We start from the raw sequence: 23,730 nt of genomic DNA, 5'->3' as shown, positions 1-23,730 counted from the left end.
AAATGGGTACTTTGTGTGTATGTGTGTGTTGTGTTGTTGTTGTTGCTAAGCAACTAGCAAAAAAGCATCCCCTGGTTCTCAGAGTCAATCTGGGTGTTATGCACTTGTCTCGCTGGTGAGATGTGGCAGGTTGTGTCGGACGAACACTTCCCACCACCCCCCCTCGTCGCTGCATGTCATTAGCGACACACATAGGCACGGCGATGTCGTTTTTGTCTCGTACTTATGTACGAATGCCTTTTTGCCTTTAAATAGTTTAGATTAGTAGGATTCTGTTGAACAAGTGATTTTTTTAAATTCGAAACTGCTAAATATTGAATGCACTTTAGCCATAAATGAGCATCACTGGGCTCGGGTTCTTCTATTGGATTGGAGTACAGCTGTTTGTTGGCTAACCCAAGCAAAGAATCAACTTTCAATTTGGAAGCGGTTTGTTGTAGGGCTGCAACGATTAGTCAACATTGTAGACAATAAAATTTGTTGCAGACAATTAGGGCTGGGCGATATGGCCTTTTATTAATATCTCGATATTTTTAGGCCATCTCATGATACACAATAGATATCTCGATATTTTGCCTTAGCCTTGAATGAACACTTGATGCATATAATCACAGCAGTATGATGATTCTATGTGTCTACATTCTTCTTCATACTGCATTAATGTAAGCTCATTTTAAACTTTCATGCATAGAGGGAAACCACAACTAAGTCAATTTACCAAACTGTATTTATTAAACAGTTATTAAGCAGTGGCACAAACATTCATGTCATTTCCAAAACAGAAAATGCAAGATTGTCAGAGACATTTTAAAACAAGCTATAAGTGCACTTTTGTGCATAATGTCACTAAGATGACATATCAAAACAACACTAAATTAAAGTGCACTTTTTGTACAGAACGCCACTACAATAGTTCCTTCTTTGGCTATTTTTAAGACCCTTCTTAAAACCCATTTTTATTCACTGGCTTTTAACCCAGCATGAGACTTTAAACTGTTTTTAGCTTTTAACTTTTTGAACTGTTTTTAACTTTTAAACTGTTTTTATCTAACAAAACTGTTCTTAGGGTAATTTATATTTGCTTTTTAAATGTGTATTTTTATTTCTGTTTTAAATGTTATTTTTTAGTCTGTCCTTTACCTCTGTTTCTTTGTGGTGTACAGCCCTTTGTTTTTCAACTGTGCTTGTCTTAAAAGGGCTTTATAAATAAAGTTGGTATGGTATGGTATGGTATAATTTAAAACAAATAAAGTGCACTTTTGTGCATGATGTCACACAAGATATTTCAATAAGTGTCAAATAAAAATGAGCTGCATAATAGGAAATCAAATAGTGTATGTCCTTACGTATGTGGTAGTTTACTGCGGAAGTTATCTCCTTCTGTTGTTGACTATTTTTTTCATACGGTGTTGAACTTTTATTCGTAGATTGCACAGTACAGTACATATTCCGTACAATTGACCACTAAATTGTAACACCCGAATAAGTTTTTCAACTTGTTTAAGTCGGGGTCCACGTTAATCGGTTCATGGGAAATGGTTGCTTCGGCATTTTGTGGGTGTGGCACCGAACGGAGATGTTGACATGCAGAGTTTAAAGCACTCTTCATTCTCTAGCAGGTGACTTTTCAAATGATGCTACATTAGTAGAGCTACTACTTTTTGTACACTTTTGCCACATACTTGACATATTATGGTTGTATGTTCGACATATTCCCGCTTGAAGCCAAACCACGTGCTTTTTTTCTTGGGAATTACTTCTTCCTTCATTTGTTACCAGATTCGCACCTTCTTTCTCTCGTATTATCACTCGCACCGCTCCGTTAGCACCACAGCTAATGTTACCATGCCATCTGCAAGGGCGTATACGTATGTGACGTATGTAAGAAGGTGCGCTTGTTTTATGTCTCTGTGAGAAGGAGAGACAAGAAAGAGTGGGCAACGCATGTAGTGTGATGCCCGCAGCTAAAAGCAACTGCGTGAGAACGTATACTCGAATATCACGATATAGTCATTTTCTATATCGCACAGAGACAAACCCGCGGTATATCGAGTATATCGATATATCGCCCTGCCATACCGACAATTATATTTCTCGACAATAATCGTGACGTCATCACGCCATGCTTTTCCGGGCGGGAGTGGGTCACTCGCCAGTGATAACATGTAAAGTTTGAGGATATTTCCTCTTATTCTTGTTAAAAACATGAATGCCTTGCTCATTTTGCAAAGCGGAAATTGTTTTTATGGCAGTGCATCTGTGATACTCCAGCATTTAAAGGACATTTGGAGGGAGGACGCGGACACAGCCTCGGTAAGAGTGTTAGCTTCTACCTTGCTAGCTAGCTAACAAGAGTGAGACGAAGTTGTGTGAAAAATAACTTAACTATCATTTTAGCCAAAATCAGCCAGCTAAACTTTGTCTACATTAATTCAAGTACCGTATTTTCTGGACAAAATTTCCGATCTTTTTTCATATACAAGGCGCACCGGATGATAGGGTGCATTAAAGGAGTCATATTATTATATATATATTTTTCTAAATGTAAAACCCTTCCTTGTGGTCTACATAACATGTAATGGTGGTTCTTTGGTCAAAATGTTGCATAGATTATGTTTTACAGATCATCTTCAAGCCGCTTCCTGACAGTCGCTTCCGGATGCGCCGTTTTGTGGGCGGTCTTATTTACGTGGCTCACCTTCGGCAGCGTCTTCTCCCCGTCATCTTTGTTGTAGCAGTGTAGCGTGCAAGGACGGGAGTGGAAGAAGTGTCAAAAGATGGAGCTAACTGTTTTAATGACATTCAGACTTTACTTCAATCAATAACGCAGCAGCATCTCTTTATCCGGAAACAACAATAAGGCCGGAAATGTGTACCCTGAAAAACCGTCCGACCGGAACTCTCTAATAACTAAAGTTCCTTGGGTGAATAATGTAAAGTCACTACACCGGTATGTTTTTGCGCTTTCATGGCGAGTTTACTGACAGATATAAGTAAGAACTTTACACTACTTTATATTACAAATGGCAACAGTGGAGGATGAATGTCACATAACAAGAAAATAGAGACAAAGAAGAAGCTTATCGACTACGGTGTCGGCACGGACTACAAAGGCGGACGCGCGCAATTTTTCAGGATTTATGCAGATCCCAAATACAGATCAGCAGGTACCAGAAGGTAAGAAAAGTTGCTTTTGCATAATATTGCGAAACAAAAGGCCAGATAATGTCTTACCTTATACACACACCGTAATAATACTCGTATGTTTAATGCGCCAACAATCCATCAAGCGGTGTGGCTTAATAGCTTACCAAAGTCGTATTTAAACATTTTGATAGATTTTTGAGCGCCGTGTGTAATGTTCTATATTTTCAATGGAACATATAAAATGTTGGTGTTGTTTACTTGAGTCATAGTGCCATCATAGTGCAGTCTACATGTATCTCTTATGTTTGACTGCCATCTACTGGTCACACTTATCATTTCACCATGTACCAAATAAAATTGCTACGAGGTAGGTAAGCAAAACCAGAATTATTCCATATATTAGGCGCACCTGTATATAAGGCGCAGTCGAGTTTTGAGAAAAAAGAAGGATGTGCCTTATAGTCTGGAAAATACGGTACTTTTTAAAGCCGCGCCAATTTGCAATGTCCTAAAAAAGGCACTTAAACAAACTCGAACCACGCGCACACACCCACACACACACAGAGACAGGCACCAATGCGGAGGTATCATAAGATTAAACATACAATCTGTTAAATAGCCAACATTTTAATAATTAAAAAATATATAATTCTTCACATTGAGTCTTAGAGTTATAAAACTGCCGGAAGTTAATCAATAGTCAATATACCAGTGTGCAGCTTTTTAAACATCACAAAATGCTTTTCTTTTTGTGGAAGTTGGATTTTGTGTTTTTTTTGTTTGTTTTCATTGCTGCTATTTAAACTGTTTTTAAAATACATAAACAAGGTTAGATGGTTTTTTTTAGCACTTTGCCTTTCCTTTCTTTTCAATAGACAACATTTTATTAGTCATTTACATTTTTGTAACAGCTGAATAAGCAGAACAGTTACAGTATAAATACATATTTATGAATGAATTAGTCATCTTTGTTGTTAGTAAGCACATGCCTAAAATAACTTAAGCTGCATCTCAAAGTCGATTATTAGCCATTTTTATCTGATTAGTCGACTAATCGTTAAGAGAATCGTTGACTAATCAACTATCAAAATAATCGTTAGTTGCAGCCCTGGTTTGTTGACCGTCATCGTAAACCAGGGATGTCCAAAGTGCATTCAGTCCATATAACATTTTTCATTGGGCCACAAAAAAAATGTTGAAACTAGATTATTTTTTTCCTTTTTATAAAAACTAAACAAAACGTAAAAATTGGCTAAAAATAGCAAAACAATGTAATGTTAGGATGTGTGTAACTTGGACTATATTACCTACTACAGTTGTGGCGATACCAATACTTTGGTACGGGTACCAAAATGTATTCAGATACTTTTCAATACTTTTTAAAATAAAGGGGACCACAAAAGATACCATTATTATCTTTGTTTTAACATAAAATCTTATGATACATTAAACATACATTTGTTATTTTAAGTAATATAGAAATTGATCAGAGCTGTTTATCTATTTTATGAAGGTATGTTGTTAATCATAGAACTGGGACCCAATGTTCTTAAAAAAGTACTGATTTTGAATCGAGAATTGATTCTGAACCGAATCCTAACCCCCACAAAAATTCACAGCCATAGTATTCACTAAATATAGTGAGAACCTCGCTAATATGTCAACACTAATTCCTCCTGCTCAGTCTTCTTATTCTCTGGCAGACCAGGTGCTTTATGTGTTTGTGAGTGCCAGATCTAATAGCGTATATGTTTGGGAAACACTGATGTGTCCGCCTTAGAAATAATGTCCAAACTTAGTGTTTATGTGGATTAAATGTGTTTTCAATCAAACACATCCACCAACAAAATTTAGTCACACCATTTTTGAGGAAAATGTAGCGTCTTTAGTGAAATTAATTTGTCAAAAAAGCATTAAAAAAAATATTTATTATTTTTTTATTATTTATTATTATATTTCAATTATATGAAAGTTGGCCTACAATTTTATTTTTATTTTTAAATAATCTTTAGCGCTTTTGCTTTATTAAATCTATCAAAAGGACGAATGGAAAGAGCCAGAAATGCCACAGCTGACTTTTTAAAGAACCCCTCCCCGTCTTCCCGCCTGTGACCTTTCAGATAAAATCATAGCCCGAGGAGAATAATTGGACATACCGAAGCTCAAGTGTTTGACCTCTGACCCCGCTGGCATTAAAAAGCATCGTCCATGTTTAATGTTTGACGTCCAATTAGGTCTGCAGCTTGCTAGACCGGGAAGTGCACGCTCAGGTGCAACTAACGAGTGACACAGGTGGAGTGTGTCACTCTTTAGCACTGCCTGAGATTGTTGGCGAGACATTTTAGTAGCAGTTTGTACAAAAATATCTTCTTTACTCACAAAAGTTGAATGCATGAATGGTAAGGGAATATTGCTCCAAACTCTTTTTGAAGATAGATGTAGCAGTTTTAGGAAAAATTGATTAAAATATTGCCTTTTTTTAGAGAAATGTTGTGTTTTAGCAAATCTTTTGCAATGATACTGCCATTGTGTTGTATAAAGCACTACATTTCTAAAAAAAAAAAAAAAAAAAAAAGCATAATTTTGAGGGCGGACATGCAAGCAATGGAGATTTTCCAATGTCATCTTGTCATGCCTTAATAAAAACTAATCCTAGTGTATTAGCAATATGTTTTCAAAAAAGTCACAAAAAACAGGTAAAAATGTATCCATACAGACCAGATACAGAATGGGCTGAGCACATTTGAATGTTATCCACATTATTCACATCCAAATTCTGTTCGAGGCTTGCAAGCCATAATTGCCTTCTTTCTTTTTAGACTCTCACTCTGTCTGCACACACTGTTTTTCTCAACTTTGTGCAGATACATTAGTACTGTAGATATTTTCATCGGTTTGCTGCCGAAAAAAACATTACCAAAGGTAACCATTTAGCTTTAGCAGAGATGCTAACTGTCCCTTTCACAGACAATATATTGTTGTGCTTTCCTCTACCGTTGCTGATGTTGATGTTACATGAAAGCACTTGATAGGAAGCACAGTGCACCTTATGCAAGAAAAGACTTTTATGGCAAATCTGAAAATTGGCTGTTACCATGCTTGCTAATATGTATTTCAATTAGTTTACACTAGAGAAGCTCGTGGTGTATTTAATTAGTTTATCCATTTTGTTTTCCAATGTGGAAAAAGCAGTGAATGAATTCATATACAAACCCCGTTTCCATATGAGTTGGGAAATTGTTTTAGATGTAAATATAAACGGAATACAATGATTTGGTAACGTTGCTTGGATGGCAACATATGTTGCTCCAAAACCTGTATGTACCTTTCAGCATTAATGGCGCCTTCACAGATGTGTAAGTTACCCATGTCTTGGGCACTAATACACCCCAATACCATCACAGATGCTGGCTTTTCAACTTTCCGCCTATAACAATCCGGATGGTTCTTTTCCTCTTTGGTCTGGAGGACACGACGTCCACAGTTTCCAAAAACAATTTGAAATGTGGACTCGTTAGACCACAGAACACTTTTCCACTTTGTATCAGTCCATCTTAGATGAGCTCAGGCCCAGCGAAGCCGACGGCGTTTCTGGGTGTTGTTGATAAATGGTTTTCGCCTTGCATAGGAGAGTTTTAACTTGCACTTACAGATGTAGCGACCAACTGTAGTTACTGACAATGGGTTTGTGAAGTGTTCCTGAGCCCATGTGGTGATATCCTTTACACACTGATGTCGCTTGTTGATGCAGTACAGCCTGAGGGATCGAAGGTCACGGGCTTAGCTGCTTACGTGCAGTGATTTCTCGAGATTCTCTGAACCCTTTGATGATATTACTGACCGTAGGTGGTGAAATCCCTAAATTCCTTGCAATAGCTGGTTGAGAAAGGTTGTTCTTAAACTTTTCAACAATTTGCTCACACATTTGTTGACAAAGTGGTGACCCTCGCCCCATCCTTGTTTGTGAATGACTGAGCATTTCATGGAATATACTTATATACCCAATCATGGCACCCACCTGTTCCCAATTTGCCTGTTCACCTGTGGGATGTTCCAAATAAGTGTTTGATGAGCATTCCTCAACTTTATCAGTATTTATTGCTGGCATCAAATTCTAAAGTTAATGATTATTTGCAAAAAAAAAATGTTTATCAGTTTGAACATCAAATATGTTGTCTTTGTAGCATATTCAACTGAATATGGGTTGAAAATGATTTGCAAATCATTGTATTCCGTTTATATTTACATCTAACACAATTTCCCAACTTATATGGAAACGGGGTTTGTACTTACAATTCATTCTGGAACTCTTATTTTACTTTGTCCTTGTATTTTTTGTCCGTATGGATGAGAAATGGTCTTAAATTATTTTCAAGATGGTCTTAAAAAAGTCTTAAAAAGTCTGAAGTTTGACATGTTGAAACCTGCAGAGACCCTGTTTTACCTATTGCGTGTTTTTAATGTTAATATACGTGATTTGTACTTTTAACTATAGTGTATGACTGCTCCTGTTTTTTGTTGTGGTTATATGTATTTGTGAAACCTGTTTTACTGCTCTCTTGGCCAGGTCAGTCTTGCAAAAGAGATTTTATTTGCAATGACTTTTTACCTAGTTAAATAAAGAAAAAGGAGGAAATAACATAACTCTTCCTGTTTTTAAGTTCTGTCAAAATATTGCATTTTTGCACAGACTTGCTGGCTCTTTATAGATTTCAACAGTGTGTCAAAGTATGCCGTGGAACACAATTTAGGGATTTCAGCGAAACACATCCAGTTTTACAGTTATAAGGAACAATGTTAAGTTTTAACGCAATGTTGGAATTATGCAAATTCTGTGTATTCGTGTGAAAACGTTGCATTTTCAGCAAAACATGTCTGCTATATTTGTGGAGTGTGTTAACATCACAGGACGACATTTTTGGCACTATTTGTAATTGGTGCCAACGCATTAATATTTGAATAGTCCACTTTGTACGTTGTCTATATCAGTGTTTTTCAACCACTGTGCCGCGGCACACCAGTGTGCCGTGAGATACAGTCTGGTGTGCCGTGGGAGATTATCTAATTTCACCTATTTGGGTTAAAAATATTTTTTGCAAATGATGTGTTGTTGTTGAGTGTCGGTGCTGCCTAGAGCTCGGCAGAGTAACCTTGTAATACTCTTCCATATCAGTAGGTGGCAACCTGTAGCTAATTGCTTTGTAGATGTCGGAAACAGCGGGAGGCAGCGTGTAGGTAAAAAGGTGTCTAATGCTTAAACCAAAAATAAACAAAAGGTGAGTGCCCATAAGAAAAGGCATTGAAGCTTAGGGAAGGCTATGCAGAACGAAACTACAACTGAACTGGCTACAAAGTAAACAAAAACAGAATGCTGGACGACAGCAAAGACTTACTGCGGAGCAAAGACAGCGTCCACAAAGTACATCCGAACATGACATGACAATCAACAATGCCCCCACAAAGAAGGATAAAAACAACTGAAATATTCTTGATTGCTAAAACAAAGTAGATGCGGGAAATATCGCTCAAAGGAAGACATGGAACTGCTACAGGAAAGCACCAAAAAAAAGAGACATGGAACTGCTACAGGAAAGCACCAAAAAAAAGAGAAAAAGCCACCAAAATAGGAGCGCAAGACAAGAAGTAAAACACTACACACAGGAAAAACGCAAAAAAGTCCAAATAAGTCAGGGTGTGATGTGACAGGTGGTGACATTACACCTACTTTGAGACAAGAGCTATAGTGATGCATGCTTGGTTAGGGTTTAAAGTCATATCCAACAATTGCGACGACGACTCTTTACTGTCAACTCGTTTTTTAATGATTTCTGCTGGTGGTGTGCCTCCGCATTTTTTCAACACTAAAAATGTGCCTTGGCTCAAAAAAGGTTGAAAAACACTGGTCTATATAACACATGTCAATATTAATATACAACACTGTTGACGTCCATGTTGTGCTAGTAGGATGCGGTTAGCGCCGCAGGGCTCTGTGTCGCAGTAAGAGAGCTCCGTGGTCGGCTGGCCTCTACTTAATGCCTCCTTACCTAATTGAATTTCAGAGTGCAGCCATCAATTTTCCCCTAATAGTGGAGGTGATTAATGGTGGGGTGGGGGTTGGGGGGGTCCTTACATTTGGATGTTTTCGGGTTGTGAATCACTGAGACATACTAATTAACGCCATCTTTTTTTAGTTGGATATGAGACAGAATTAGAAAGCGTCCACACTATAAATCACAATGTAGCACATTCAAGTTCAATTCAGTACTTAAATTTTTTTTTTTGTAGTGCATACTGTCTCGAATGCCTTCTGTCCATCCTTATCAGACCTAGCAACAGTAACTAAGGTAACTGTGCCCTAGCATCTTCTCACTGCGTCATAGTGGCCTCAGGGAATTGAACAGGAGAAGCACTTTTTGTCAATGCATCGACACCACATTTTATAAATGTATTTGACTTTATTGCACTAAAGTTTTGCACTTATAGGAGAACTGCACTGTTTTTAAATGGTGCCCATCATTCACAATATATTTGAATAGTGAATTTGCAAACAGCTAAAATTATACACAAAGCAAACTATAACCTGCTACCCAAGAATATACAGCAATTATTCTCAAAAAAAGAGGAGAAATATAATCTTAGAGAAAAATGTAGTTGAAAACATTGTTATGCTCGTACAACACTTAAGACCTTCAGTATATCAGTATGTGGAATTAAATTATGGAATGGATTAAGCAAAGCAATCAAACAATGTACTAATATGATCCACTTCAAGAAACTCTTCAAACTTAAAGTGTTTACAAAGAAGAAGAACCATGATAAACATTCTGAATTTATTTCATCCATACATTCATTTTCTAGATAATCTTACTCATCTCATCATATGAAATATAACTTATTTCACCAATTATTTATTTTTATTTTTATTGTGATTACTTATGGAGTGTATTGTGAATAAATTGAGAACAGGAAGTGAACAAAAGTTTTAGCAACTGTTATGTAAAAGAAAAGAGGTAGGATTAAATAAGTTCTGCTTCTTCCTACTCCTTTTCGAACATGTTGAAAAGAGAAACTGGAAATTGAGATGTATCATGTTGTATGCTTGCATGTTCCAAATAAACTCAACTCAACTCAACAATACTAATGTAAGACAAGAACACGTTTTTCTTTATTTTATGCATTTTAAATTATAAATAAATGTTAGAAAAAGTCCGCTAACAATGGAGTCAAAGGGGCGTCGCTCTATTCCGCCTACATAGTGCTCTAAAAACATCCAAACCCCTCCATCAACGATAAATTGACTGTACATACAGTAAGTACATATGTAATGTAGTAACAGGCACATATATAAAGAACATGTAAAATGTGTGTATTTTGCTCATTTTAAGTATACAGCGGTGCAATCTTTTCACAGACTCACCACAAAGTTTGCTTTTTCCTTCAACAACACCGACTACTACTCAGGACAGACTTCATGAGAAACAACAAACATTTTAAAACAATCACTTACTGTACAATGTCTGCTCTCACTGGGATGCCGACAGCTGGGATGTTTATATCTTCCCAATTAGATGAAGAATATTATATTTTGGTACCGGTACCAAAATGTATTCAGATACATTTTTAAATACTTTTCAAAATAAAATGTCATTACTGTCTTTGTTTTAATTTACCGTATTTTTCGGACTATAAGTTGCAGGTTTTTTTCATAGTTTGGCCGGGGGTGCGACTTATACTCAGGAGCGACTCATGTGTGAAATTATTAACACATTACCGTAAAATATCAAATAATATTATTTAGCTCATTCACGTAAAAGACTAGACGTATAAGATTTCATGGGATTTAGCGATTAGGAGTGACAGATTGTTTGGTAAACGTATAGCATGTTCTATATGTTATAGTTATTTGAATGACTCTTACCATAATATGTTACGTTAACATACCAGGCACGTTCTCAGTTGGTTATTTATGCCTCATATAACGTACACTTATTCAGCCTGTTGTTCACTATTCTTTATTTATTATAAATTGCCTTTCAAATGTCTATTCTTGGTGTTGGGTTTTATCAAATAAATTTCCCCAAAAAATGCGACTTATACTCCAGTGCGACTTATGTTTTTTCCTTCTTTATTATGCATTTTCGGCCGGTGCGACTTATACTCCGAAAAATACGGTAAAGTTTTTCTTTTAAGTAATATAGAAATCTATCAGAGCTGTTTATTTTGTAGCTATTGAATGATACCATTATGGGTATCATCTTATGGCTACTGCACTGTATGTGGACTTTGATAAAAACTGCTGCACTTTATATACTTCTGCACTTTAAATGAAGCTGCTAAAATACTTGACCGGCCACTGATTTGTAATTCACAACGCCCTCTATGTATTGTACTTGTATTTTAAATTGTTTATCATTATGTCATTTCAATGTTGTTGTGTATTTTAAATCCTGTGTAATTTAATTGTGGATGTTAGATGCACCATAAAAGGACTACAGATGGAAATTAGCACGGTGCTAAATCTGGTGCAGGCATCTCCTTAATGTAACTGCACATTGTCCTTCACATAAACAAATACAAATGTTGTTAATCATATAACTGGCACCCAATGTTATTAAAATAGTATTGATTTCAAATTGAGAATTGATTCTGAATCGAATCGTAACCCCTACTGCACATATGGTGCCCAAAAATTCACAGCCATAGTATTCACTAAATATGTTGAGAAAATCGCTTAGTTGTCAACACTATTTCCTCCTGCTCAGTATTCTTATTCTCTGGCAGACCAGGTGCGTTATAATGTCTTTGTGAGCGTCAAAACTAACTGCGTCTAAGTTTGAGAAACACTGATGTGTCCGCCTTAGAAATAATGTCCAAACTTAGTGTTTATGTGGATAAAATCCACCAACAAAATTTAGTCACACCATTTTTGAGGAAAAATGTGGCGTTTTTAGTGAAACTAATTTGAAAAAAAAAGCATTTAAAAATATAGCACCCCCTTGACCCCGAAAGGGACAAAGCGGTAGAAAATGGATGGAGGGATGGATATTATTTTTCAATTATTTATTATTATATTTCAATTATATTAAGTAGGCCTACATTTTTTTTTTTTTTTAAATCAACTTTAGCGATTTTTCTTTACTAAATCTATCAAAAGGATGAATGGAAAAAGCCAGAAATGCCACAGCTGACTCATAATCCCCGCGAAGGATTATAAAATAAGTGGGTGCATCTTTCCGTGTCTTTCTCGCCATTTCCCAGTTTAAATTGGATGTCAAAGTTGACCAATTTATCGGTTTATGGCCACAACCTTCTACTATTTAGGTGAGATGATTTATAATCTAGAATGAACTTTCACCAACTCAGAGGCGAGAGAGCAGCTCACCAGCCCATGATGTCATATAGCAGCATAAGCTAGTTACCTCCCTGTGATCAAAGCGCCGCTAAAAATAGGTCCTTAACAATAGCGTTTATAATAACAGTAACGCTTGTAATACTTGGGTAATATTCAGGTCACGAAACATAAATGGAGTATTGTTGGCGGTTATTAGATATTTTTAGAGGGCTTTATGGGTGGAATAGATAAGCTCCGATTGGCTCCATTGTTAGCTGATTTTTTCTAACGTTTATTTCCACTGCAAAAAGTCAATTTTCAAAAACAAGAAAAAAAATTACAAAAATTAGGGGTATTTTATTTGAACTAAGCAAAATTATCTGCCAATAGAACAAGAAAATTTGGCTTGTCAAGACTTTCCAAAACAAGTCAAATTAGCTAACCTCAATGAACCCAAAAATACTATAAAATAAGTACATTCTCACTAATAACAAGTGCACTTTTCTTGGTAGAAAAAAAGAGAAACCTTTTTGCTCAATATGTTGAAAAATATTCTTAAATTAAGTAAATGCTAGTGCCATTATCTTGACATAATGATATGCGCTCGCCATTACATTTCTTGAAACCAGCAAACTTATACTGAAAACTAATTTATTGTTCTTAATGGAAAGGCAACAAGGCAACCGCTTGTTACTCTCGGAGTCTCCTAGCCGCTCAGGCAAATCATATGGTCTAAAAATGCATTTTTCCATCGACAACATGACATCATCGCGCCAAGTGCGTGCTCTTTCAGTCAATTAGTGCGCATATATACATATATAATTTTTTTAAATTGTAATTTTCAAGAATTTATCTGAATGTGCATGAACTATTTCTGTTGAAAATTGTTTGAGATGTCACATGTTAAATGTTTAAATATTAACTGTCCGTTTACTGTACTGTGCCAACTGTACTACTATATGAGTACGTATTTTCTATTGTTTAATTGAAAATAAAACAGCAAAGTCCATTTGGCTGTCATCCGTTTTAATTATGAGACACTTTTGTGTCAAAATCATGATTTTTTTTTCATGCTAGAGGTAAGAAATTATTACTTTAAAAAACAGTTTTAAACTTCTGAGTGTTGATGACACAGCTTTGCAACACTTTATATTCTAGTTTCAAGCATGTTTTACTCAATATAGGTCATCAAATCTCAGCAACCAGCTGTAATATCTTACTGAGGTCATTTAGGACCAAAACCCTTAAAACAAGTAAAACACTCTAACATAAAATCTGCTTAGTGAGAAGAATTATCTTATCAGACAGAAAATAAGCAAATATCACCCTTATTTAAGATATTTAATCTTACTTAGATTTCAGTTTTTGCAGTGATTTACAATTTAGAATGCAAAAAAAAAAAGAGAAACAATGTGTTCTTGTCTCACATAAGGATTGTGAATCATAGGCAAAATTCCCCAAAAAGTGTAATTCCCCTTTAAGACTTCTTAACTAGGAGAGATGTGTATGTGACATGCAAATAAAAAAGCACAACCAACGTTTTGAGTATGACAATATGAAAAATACACTAATAGTATTGAAAAAAATTATGATTAAAGTCTAAAAAATAATAATACTTGACTATATCAATAACTATAATAAAAAAATAAATAACATAAAACTACAAAAATACTTCTTTTTTTTTAATCTTCCAAGCTCCTATTAAAGAGTGGTTTAAAATGTAGAACGTTTTCTTTTAATGTGCTTAGATACAAGTATGACTTTGATTATACAGTATATTTGTATAAACATAAATTGCTAGAAAATAAAAGGGACAAGTGGTATAAAATAGATGGATGGATTAAAGTTAAAGTACCAATGATTGTCGCACACACACACACACACTAGGTGTGGCAAAATTATTCTCTGCATTTGACCCATCCCCCTTGATCACCCCCTGGGAGGTGAGGGGAGCAGTGAGCAGCAGCGGTGGAATCATTTTTGGTGATTCAACCCCCAATTCCAACCCTTGATGCTAAGTGCCAAGCAGGGAGGTAATGGGTCCCATTTTTATAGTCTTTGGTATGACTCGGCCGGGGTTTGAACTCACAACCTACCGATCTCAGGACGGACACTCTAACCACTGGTTCAGACTTAACCTTTGTGGATATTGTTGGTGTGAAATCCACAGTTTTTATGTATTTTAACTCCGTTTTAATATATGTCATCTATCCACAACTGCTGCATGTGACTTTTCCGTTGATAAGGTGGTGCTAAAAAACAAAACATAAAACACACAAAGATTTACGGCTCTGTGGAAATGCATACTTGCAATGCACGGGGGGGTAGTGGGGTGTGTGGGGGGGTCGTCGGTCTGGACGCTTTGAAGGCGGCCCTTTCCTCATGTGCAGAACGTGTGGCGCTAAAATCACCGGCATGGACATCAAGGCACACGTGTGTTTCTAATAGCTTTGAGTCATGGACGGGAAAAGCAGGGCTATTTTGGGGAGGGGTTTACTTTACGTGTGCCATCATCATGGATGCTTGACATGTGAGCCGGAAGCTTGTGTTTGTTTAACTACTGTACGTACACATACTATATGCAGTATATACAGTACACACACTGCTCACACCGGAGGCTCTTTATGTAAAACACACACCATTCATTCACTCATACGCTCGCTCACCCCTTCATGTTCAGGAGCCTCATCCCAGTTGATTTTGGGCTGGAACAAAATAAAGCAAAAATATGTGCATGCTGAATTAAAGAAAATAATACAAAATAATAAATACATGTATGCATTCATGCTTCAGTCAAATGTAAAGGTTTTCAAAATGTATAGGCTACATGAAAATGCACCTAAGAAAGAGTATGTAAAATGTCCAAAAAAGATATAAATGCATTCAAAGAAATGTTTTAAAATAATTGCTCAAAATATATAGTTTTTTGCTAGCATATATATATATATATATATATATATATATATATATATATATATATATATATGTATGTACAAATTTTAGTTTTTTTCAATATACAGTAATATGCTGTAAAGAACGCCATACAATTTATTGTCATTTTTATTCATTTGATGGGTAGTTTGCTGTAAAATCATAAGTCAAGCAGATATTTAAGTATTTATTTTTATTTAGACAAAAATTTTTTGGAAAGTATGATAATATACTGTATTATTTGTTACAATAATGGATACTATTAAAGTTTAAAGGGCATGCAATGTCAAGCAGTGCACATACCGTATTTTTCGGAGTATAAGTCGCTCCGGGGTATAAGTCGCTCCGGAGTATAAGTCGCACCGGCCGGAAATGCATAATAGATAAGGGGAAAAACATATATAAGTCGCACTGGAGTATAATTCTCATTTTTTGGGGAAATGTATTTGATAAAACCCAACACCAAGAATAGACATTTGAAAGGCAATTTAAAATAAATAAAGAATAGTGAACAATAGGCTGAATAAGTGTACGTTATATGAGGCATAAATAACCAACTGAGAAGGTGCCTGGTATGTTAATGTAACATTTTATGGTAAGAGTCATTCAAATAACTATAACATATAGAACATGCTATATGTTTACCAAACAATCTGTCACTCCTAATCGCTAAATCCCATGTAATCTTGTACGTCTAGTCTAGTCTCTTACGTGAATGAGCTAAACAATATTATTTGATATTTTACGGTAATGTGTTAATAATTTCACACATAAGTCGCTCCTGAGTATAAGTCGCACCCCCGGCCAAACTATGAAAAAAACTGCGACTTATAGTCCGAAAAATACGGTATTTGAAAAATGAAAAAAATCCATTACATTTAGTGAGAATATATTAAATACTTTATTGACACATATCATTTCCAGGTGTTTGCGGGCCAGATAAAATGATGTCGCGGGCCAGATCTGGTCCCCGGGCTTTGACTTTGACACCTGTGGCCTCAGTGCTTGCATAAGAGAATGATGGGCTGATAGCTTGTGTGGTGGGGCCACTTTTGCTTGAGACACTTATAGATGATTTTGAAGCAGCCTTCAGGCGCTCTGTGGACAAAATGTTCTACATGTTGTCACCACAATGAATTATTACATTTTAACTGCCTGTTACGTTAATTTATCTGCTCAGTTTCACCTGGACTCTTGACTTTCCTCCTCCTGATATCGCTTTTTAAAGTGGTGGCTGATTTTGCCTGCCATATCTGCAACGCTAAAAACATAAAAACTTTACTCTGATACGGAGGAAACTTTTTTTTTTTTTAGATAAACACGACATGCTTGTAATGTTTTCTTGGGGTAACTCCCTTTAGTTGACCGTCATGAAACTCTACCTGATCCTATGCAAACTTCTAATACATTTTTCAATCAATCAATCTATTATAATTAGTCAGAAAAGGTTGGAAACGAAGCTAACACTACTAGCTGTGTTCACTTACCAGAGACAAAATGTTCACAGCACAGTCTGGAGTGTTCTGTAGGAGTCCAGTGATCCCTCCGTATCATGCTCCGTATGGCAGAAATCCACTTGTTACGGCGGTCGACGTTATGCACCAAGTAGCGGGAAACAACAGGATTCGATCTGTTTCTTCTTCGGTAGTTGCTTCAGTTGCTTGGCACTCAGCATCAAGGGTTGAATTGGGGGTTGAATCACCAAAATGATTCCCGGGCGTGGCCACCGTTGCTGCTCACTGCTCCCCACACCTCCAGGGGGTGAGGGTGATGGGTCAAATGCAGAGGATAATCTCATCACACCTAGTGTGTGGGGCGGCGGCACAAAATTAGCTGGTGGCGGCCACCACACAATTTTGAACGTGGGAAAAACCCTGTGTGTGTGTATATATATATATATATATATATATATATATATATATATATATATATATATATATATATATATATATATATATATATATATATATATATATATATATATATATATATATATGTATGTATGTATGTATGTATGTATGTGATTATTGGTGTTTTTTTTGGAATTTTATTAAACAAAAAGTAAGCTTTGCTGTTTTTTTTGTAAAATTAAAGTAAATGTATATTTTTAATTTTTTTGTGAAATAAGTAATTTTTCGCAGATTTTTTTAATGTCTGTTTAAAAAAATAAATAATTTTTACTGACTTTTGTCAAACGGTTTTTTGAATGTAATTTTTCCAGTTTTTTGAAAGTAATTTTCCCAGTTTTTTGAAAGTCATTTTTAAATAAAAGATAATTAGACGAATAAATAAAATAAGTAATATTTGTCTTTCCGGTGCACTGCTGTCGAGATCGGTAGGTCGTGAGTTCAAATCACGGCCGAGTCATACCAAAGACTATAAAAATGGGACCCATTACCTCCCTGCTTGGCACTCAGCATCAAGGGTTGGAATTGGGGGTTGAATCACCAAAATGATTCCCGGGCGTGGCCACCGCTGCTGCTCACTGCTCCCCTCACCTCCAGGGGGTGAGGGTGATGGGTCAAATGCAGAGGATAATCTCACCACACCTAGTGTGTGTGTGACTATCATAGAAAAAATAAAATAATAATATATATATATATATATATATATATACTGTATATATAGTGCCTCTATAGTGGCGCAACGCTGCAACTGCAGTTAAAATACGTAGCTGCCGCAGAGGGACATCAATCGCTCTGGTTGGGGGCGGCACAAAATTAGCTGGAGGCGGCCACCACACAATTTTGAACGTGGGAAAAACCCTGTATACATGTATGTATGTATGTGTATGTATGTATATATATATATTATATATATATATGTATGTATGTGATTTCTGAAAGTGATTATTGGTGTTTTTTATTGGAATTTTATTAAACAAAAAGTAAGCTTTGCTGTTTTTTTTGTAAAATTAAAGTAAATGTATATTTTTCATTTTTTTGTGAAATAAGTAATTTTTCGAAGATTTTTTTAATGTCTGTTTCAAAAAATAAATACTTTTTACTGACTTTTGTCAAACAGTTTTTTGAAAGTCATTTTTCCAGTTTTTTGAAAGTCATTTTTCCAGTTTTTTGAAAGTCATTTTTAAATAAAAGATAATTAGACGAATAAATAAAATAAGTAATATATATATATATTTTTTCTAAAGAAGTCAAAAATTAAAAAAAATACAAAAAATGTTGACGTTACTAGTCCCACTAATACTGATTCGTGGTTTAATACGTAAATCTAAATATTTTTTTTACATTTGTCAATACCGTTTATATAATTTAATAGTGTATTTCGCATTGTGAGTACACATTTTTCTTCATATCACAGTGAATAAGACAATGGCTCTTGATAACATTTCGTTCCTGTGTGTTGACGTTGCCTCCTCTTGTATTCTCGCAGGAGGTCCACCGGGTCATCACCGGCGACGGCGTCCTCAAGCGGGCGGACAAGGATGAGGGGGCGGCCAGCGAGGTGGGCTGGATGACGTCGGTGAAGGACTGGGCGGGGGTCATGATCTCGGCGCAGACGTTGACGGGGCGAGTCCTGGTGAGTGTTGTGTTTAAAGTATATCTGTGGCTGTGCAAAGCTTATCTAGGTGGCTTATCTCTGCACACATGCAACAAAGAGGAGAGCTTTAAAGAGTGTATTAAGGTCACACACTCGTATCCCCTAATGCTCCTCGGCGAGGGAGAGAGAGTGAGGACATGTTCAGGGGGGTTGCCATGGCGACATACGCGCGTGCCTTCACTAGCGTAGCATCCTTACAGGTTAAATTGTGGCCTGTGACCAAAGGGTCGTTGATTCGAGTCCCTTTTTATGTGTGACCCGGCCTTCCGCAATGAATGCTGCATGCCGGCGTGCTAGTCGTTGCATGAAACATCAACCACCGTAGTAGCGGTCGTCTGTTGCCACGGCAACGGCAGCTTAGCTAAACGTAGCAGATGTGTGTTCTCAAGCCTTTTAATGGGCCATGTTATTTGACAGGCACAGCATAACATCTACATACAACTCCATTCACATGGCCATGTAGCTTGGTGCCAATGTATATGCTAGCACGCTAGTTAGCCACTGGTTAGCCGCACCCACTAAATTCTAGGGCCAAAAAATATTTTCCCATATATTAGCCGCACCGGACTATAAACCGCATATACATACGTTGCGAGATTAGTTGTTTACACTGCAAAAACTGAAATCTAAGTAAGATTAAATATCTCAAATAAGGGTGATATTTGCTTATTTTCTGTCTGATAAGATAATTTTTCTCACTAAGCAGATTTTATGTTAGTGTTTTACTTGTTTTAAGGGTTTTGGTACTAAATGATCTCAGTAAGATATTACAGCTAGTTGCTGAGATTTTATGACCTATATTGAGTTAAACATGCTTGAAACTAGAACAGTGGTTCTTAACCTTGTTGGAGGTACCGAACCCTACCAGTTTCATATGCGCATTCACCAAACCCTTCTTTAGTGAAAAATAAAATGTTGTTTTTTTTCAAATTCAAGACAAAGTTATATGTTTTTGGTAACACTTTAGTATGGGGAACATATTCTAAGTAACAAAGACTTAATTTAGAGTTTTTTTGGACACTAGGGGAACATATTCTAAGTAAAATGACTTAATTTAGAGTTATTTGGTTAGGGTTAGGGTTAGAGGGTTAGGGTTATAATAAGGCCATGCCGAATAAGGCATTAATAAGTACTTAATAATGACTACTTAAGAGCCAATATGTTACTAATTTGCATGTTAATAAGCAACAAGCTCAGTGGCCTAGTGGTTAGAGTGTCCGCCCTGAGATCGGTAGGTTGTGAGTTCAAATCCCGGCCGAGTCATACCAAAGACTATAAAAATGGGACCCCTTACCTCCCTGCTTGGCACTCAGCATCAAGGGTTGGAATTGGGGGTTAAATCACCAAAAATGATTCCCGGGCGCGGCCACCGCTGCTGCCCACTGCTCCCCTCACCTCCCAGGGGGTGATCAAGGGTGATGGGTCAAATGCAGAGAATAATCTCGCCACACCTAGTGTGTGTGTGTGACAATCATTGGTACTTTAACTTTAACTTTAACTAATTAATGGTGAATATGTTCGCCATACTAAAGTGTTACCATGTTTTTTTACTGGTGCACAAAATGAACCGTGCATGAACATCACCTTGTTCAAAGAACAAAACCAACAGTGCATAAACTCACAACAAATTACACACCTGCAAATCAGTCAGCTGTTGCCGTATCCGTAATACGCCGATAGGGAGAAGTTTTTATTTACACGATGAGTCGGGTGTGTCTTGACCTCCACCGAACACCTGAGCCCGACTCACCGAACCCCTAGGATTCCATCGAACCCAGGTTAAGAACCACTGAATTAGAATATCAACTGTTGCAAGCTGTGTCATCAACACTCACAAGTATAAAACTGCTTTTTTAAAGTAATAATTTCTTACTTCAAGCATGAAAAAAAAAATCATGATGCATATCATTATATCAAGATAATGGCACTAGCATTTACTTAATTTAAGAATATTTTTCAACATATTGAGCAAAAAGGTCTTTTTTTTTTCTACCAAAAAAAGTGCACTTGTTATTAGTGAGAATATACTTATTTTAAAGTATTTTTGGGTTCATTGAGGTTAGCTAATTTTACTTGTTTTGGAAAGTCTTGACACGCCAAATTTTCTTGTTCTATTGGCAGATAATTTTGCTTAGTTCAAGTAAAATGCTCCTAACTTTTGTATTTTTTTTTTCTTGTTTTTGAACACTGACTCTTTGCAGTCTACACAGAAAGATTTTGTAAATATTTATATACATACCTTAATTGTTTCCAAACGGTGTCTGTAACACGGCAGTAAAACGGCTGATCAAACAAAACCGGACCCAGTAGCTGCGGAAGCTAGCTCTCCAATCAGCTAAATAGACTCAATAACTCCATGGTGATGTCAACTGTCGGCTTTATTATAAGAAAATGGAAGAGTTTGGGAACAATAGCAACTCAGCCACCAAGTGGCTGACAGAGAGGGGTCAGCGGATGCTGAAGGGCATAGTGCAAAGAGGTCGCCGACTTTCTGCACAGTTGCTACAGAGCTCCAAACTTCATGTGACCTTCCAATTAGCCCACGTACAGTACGCAGAGAGCTTCATGGAATGGGTTTCCATGGCCGGGCAGCTGGATCTAAGCCATACATCACCAAGTCCAACGCAAAGCGCCGGATGCAGTGGTGTAAAGCACGTCGCCACTGGACTCTAGAGCAGTGGAAACGCCTTCTCTGGAGTGATGAATCACGCTTTTCTATCTGGCAATCTAAATTTTAGGGCCAAAAAATATTTTCCCATATATTAGCCGCACCGGACTATAAACCGCATATATATATATACACGTTGAGAGCGGCCCATTCTTTCACAAATGTTTGTAGAAACAGTCTCCATGCCTAAGTGCTTGATTTTATATACCTGTGGCCGGGCCAAGTGATTAGGACACCTGATTCTGATCATTTGGACGGTTGCCCAAATACTTTTGGCAATATAGTGTATGTCGTTCTTTAATTAGCAGTCAGAAGCCTCCTCAATACACCTTCCAGGTGCTTAACATTTATTTACGGAAGGTCAGCTCTTTAAATGATAAATGATAAATGGGTTGTACTTGTATAGCGCTTTTCTACCTTCAAGGTACTCAAAGCGCTTTGACACTACTTCCACATTTACCCATTCACACACACATTCACACACTGATGGAGGGAGCTGCCATGCAAGGCGCTAACCAGCACCCATCAGGAGCAAGGGTGAAGTGTCTTGCTCAGGACACAACGGACATGACGAGGTTGGTACTAGGTGGGGATTGAACCAGGGACCCTCGGGTCGCGCACGGCCATTCTTTAAATAAAAAACGTGTTTACTGAGTTGCAGTCAACGGGATCCTATATTTGCAACAATGCACCCACCACAGATTGACAACGCTGAGAGATCCCATCTGTCGTTTGATGCGTTATTGTTTTTCTTTTATCTCCCCGTTCCCGCTGTGCTGTTAAACACAGTTTTCATAACATTATGTGACAATCTTTTGCTAATCATGTCATAGATGCATTTAACACACAACCACATAATGATCTGATACCAAAGAAAACCTTTTTGGACTCAAAGAGTTAAACATTTTTTTAAAGGATTTAGATAGCTAGTTAGCTAACTCCAAGCTTATGTTTACGCTACTTTGATACTTAATATAATGTAGCATTATGTTAGTGATAGCTTTTAACTGGTAAATTCATTCATTTTTTTCATTAATTTTTTATTTATCTCTTTCATTGATGTGCATTTTTGATCAATAGACAATTAAACTCTAACAACAAAACACATATTTACACACCTATGCTTGAGAAGGAACAGGATGAAGAAAAACTTATATTTCCTGCCTCCTTCAACATAAGTAGTTAATGGATAGCCCAGATTCACAAGCATACAAACCAAACAAATACATGCAAATATAATGAAAACAAACAAAACACACACAAAAAACAACAACAAATGCAAAAACTTCATGAAGTACAAACCGAACAAAAAATAATATACACCTCACGGTATGATATAAAACAAATACAAAACCAGACAAAAAATAAAAAATAACCCAGTAAAATGTAGTATAGCTACTTTGGAATGGCTGTTGCTAGCATAGCCAAACTAGCACAGGTGGCACAGAATGAGTCATCAGTATTATTATTATTTTTTTCAATCGACACCATAAAGGACACTTTTGCATCAATCATACTGTACATACCGTATTTTTCAGACTATAAGTCGCAGTTTTTTTCATAATTCATAAATTAATTTCATAAAAATGCAATATTTTCACAGAACTTAAAAACAGGAAGAGTTACTTTTTTTCCTTCCTTTTTCTTTATTTAACCAGGTAAACACTCATTGCAAATAAAATCTCTTTTGCAAGACTGACCTGGCCAAGAGAGCAGTAAAACAGGTTTCACAAATACATATACCGTATTTTTCGGACTATATGTCGCAGTTTTTTTCATAGTTTGGCCGGGGGTGCGACTTATGAAATTTTGTGAAATTATTAACACATTACCGTAAAATATCAAATAATATTATTTAGCTCATTCACGTAAGAGACTAGACGTATAAGATTTCATGGGATTTAGCGATTAGGAGTGACAGATTGTTTGTTTGGTAAACGTATAGCATGTTCTATATGTTATAGTTATTTGAATGACTCTTACCATAATATGTTACGTTTACATACCAGGCATGTTCTCAGTTGGTTATTTATGCCTCATATAACGTACACTTATTCAGCCTGTTGTTCACTATTCTTTATTTATTTTAAAT

At 36.5% G+C, this 23,730-nt stretch overlaps 1 protein-coding gene across 5 annotated transcripts in view; it reads left to right on the top strand.

Annotated features, from left to right (window-relative positions):
• The window catches only part of LOC133610392 (calcium-activated potassium channel subunit alpha-1a-like), a 142,258-nt gene that overhangs the window by 16,689 nt on the left and 101,839 nt on the right, over nucleotides 1-23,730 (top strand). For all 5 annotated transcript variants that reach the window (XM_061966597.2, XM_061966598.2, XM_061966596.2 and 2 more), the window contains exon 2: nucleotides 18,803-18,949. In XM_061966597.2, the coding sequence (XP_061822581.1) occupies nucleotides 18,803-18,949 (147 nt within the window). The remainder of the gene's footprint in view (nucleotides 1-18,802; nucleotides 18,950-23,730) is intronic.

The sequence above is a fragment of the Nerophis lumbriciformis genome, linkage group LG11, assembly GCF_033978685.3.
Source record: "Nerophis lumbriciformis linkage group LG11, RoL_Nlum_v2.1, whole genome shotgun sequence".
NCBI lineage: Eukaryota > Metazoa > Chordata > Actinopteri > Syngnathiformes > Syngnathidae > Nerophis > Nerophis lumbriciformis.
Note: the sequence above shows the minus strand (reverse complement) of the source record. Positions and strands in the feature narration are given on the sequence as shown.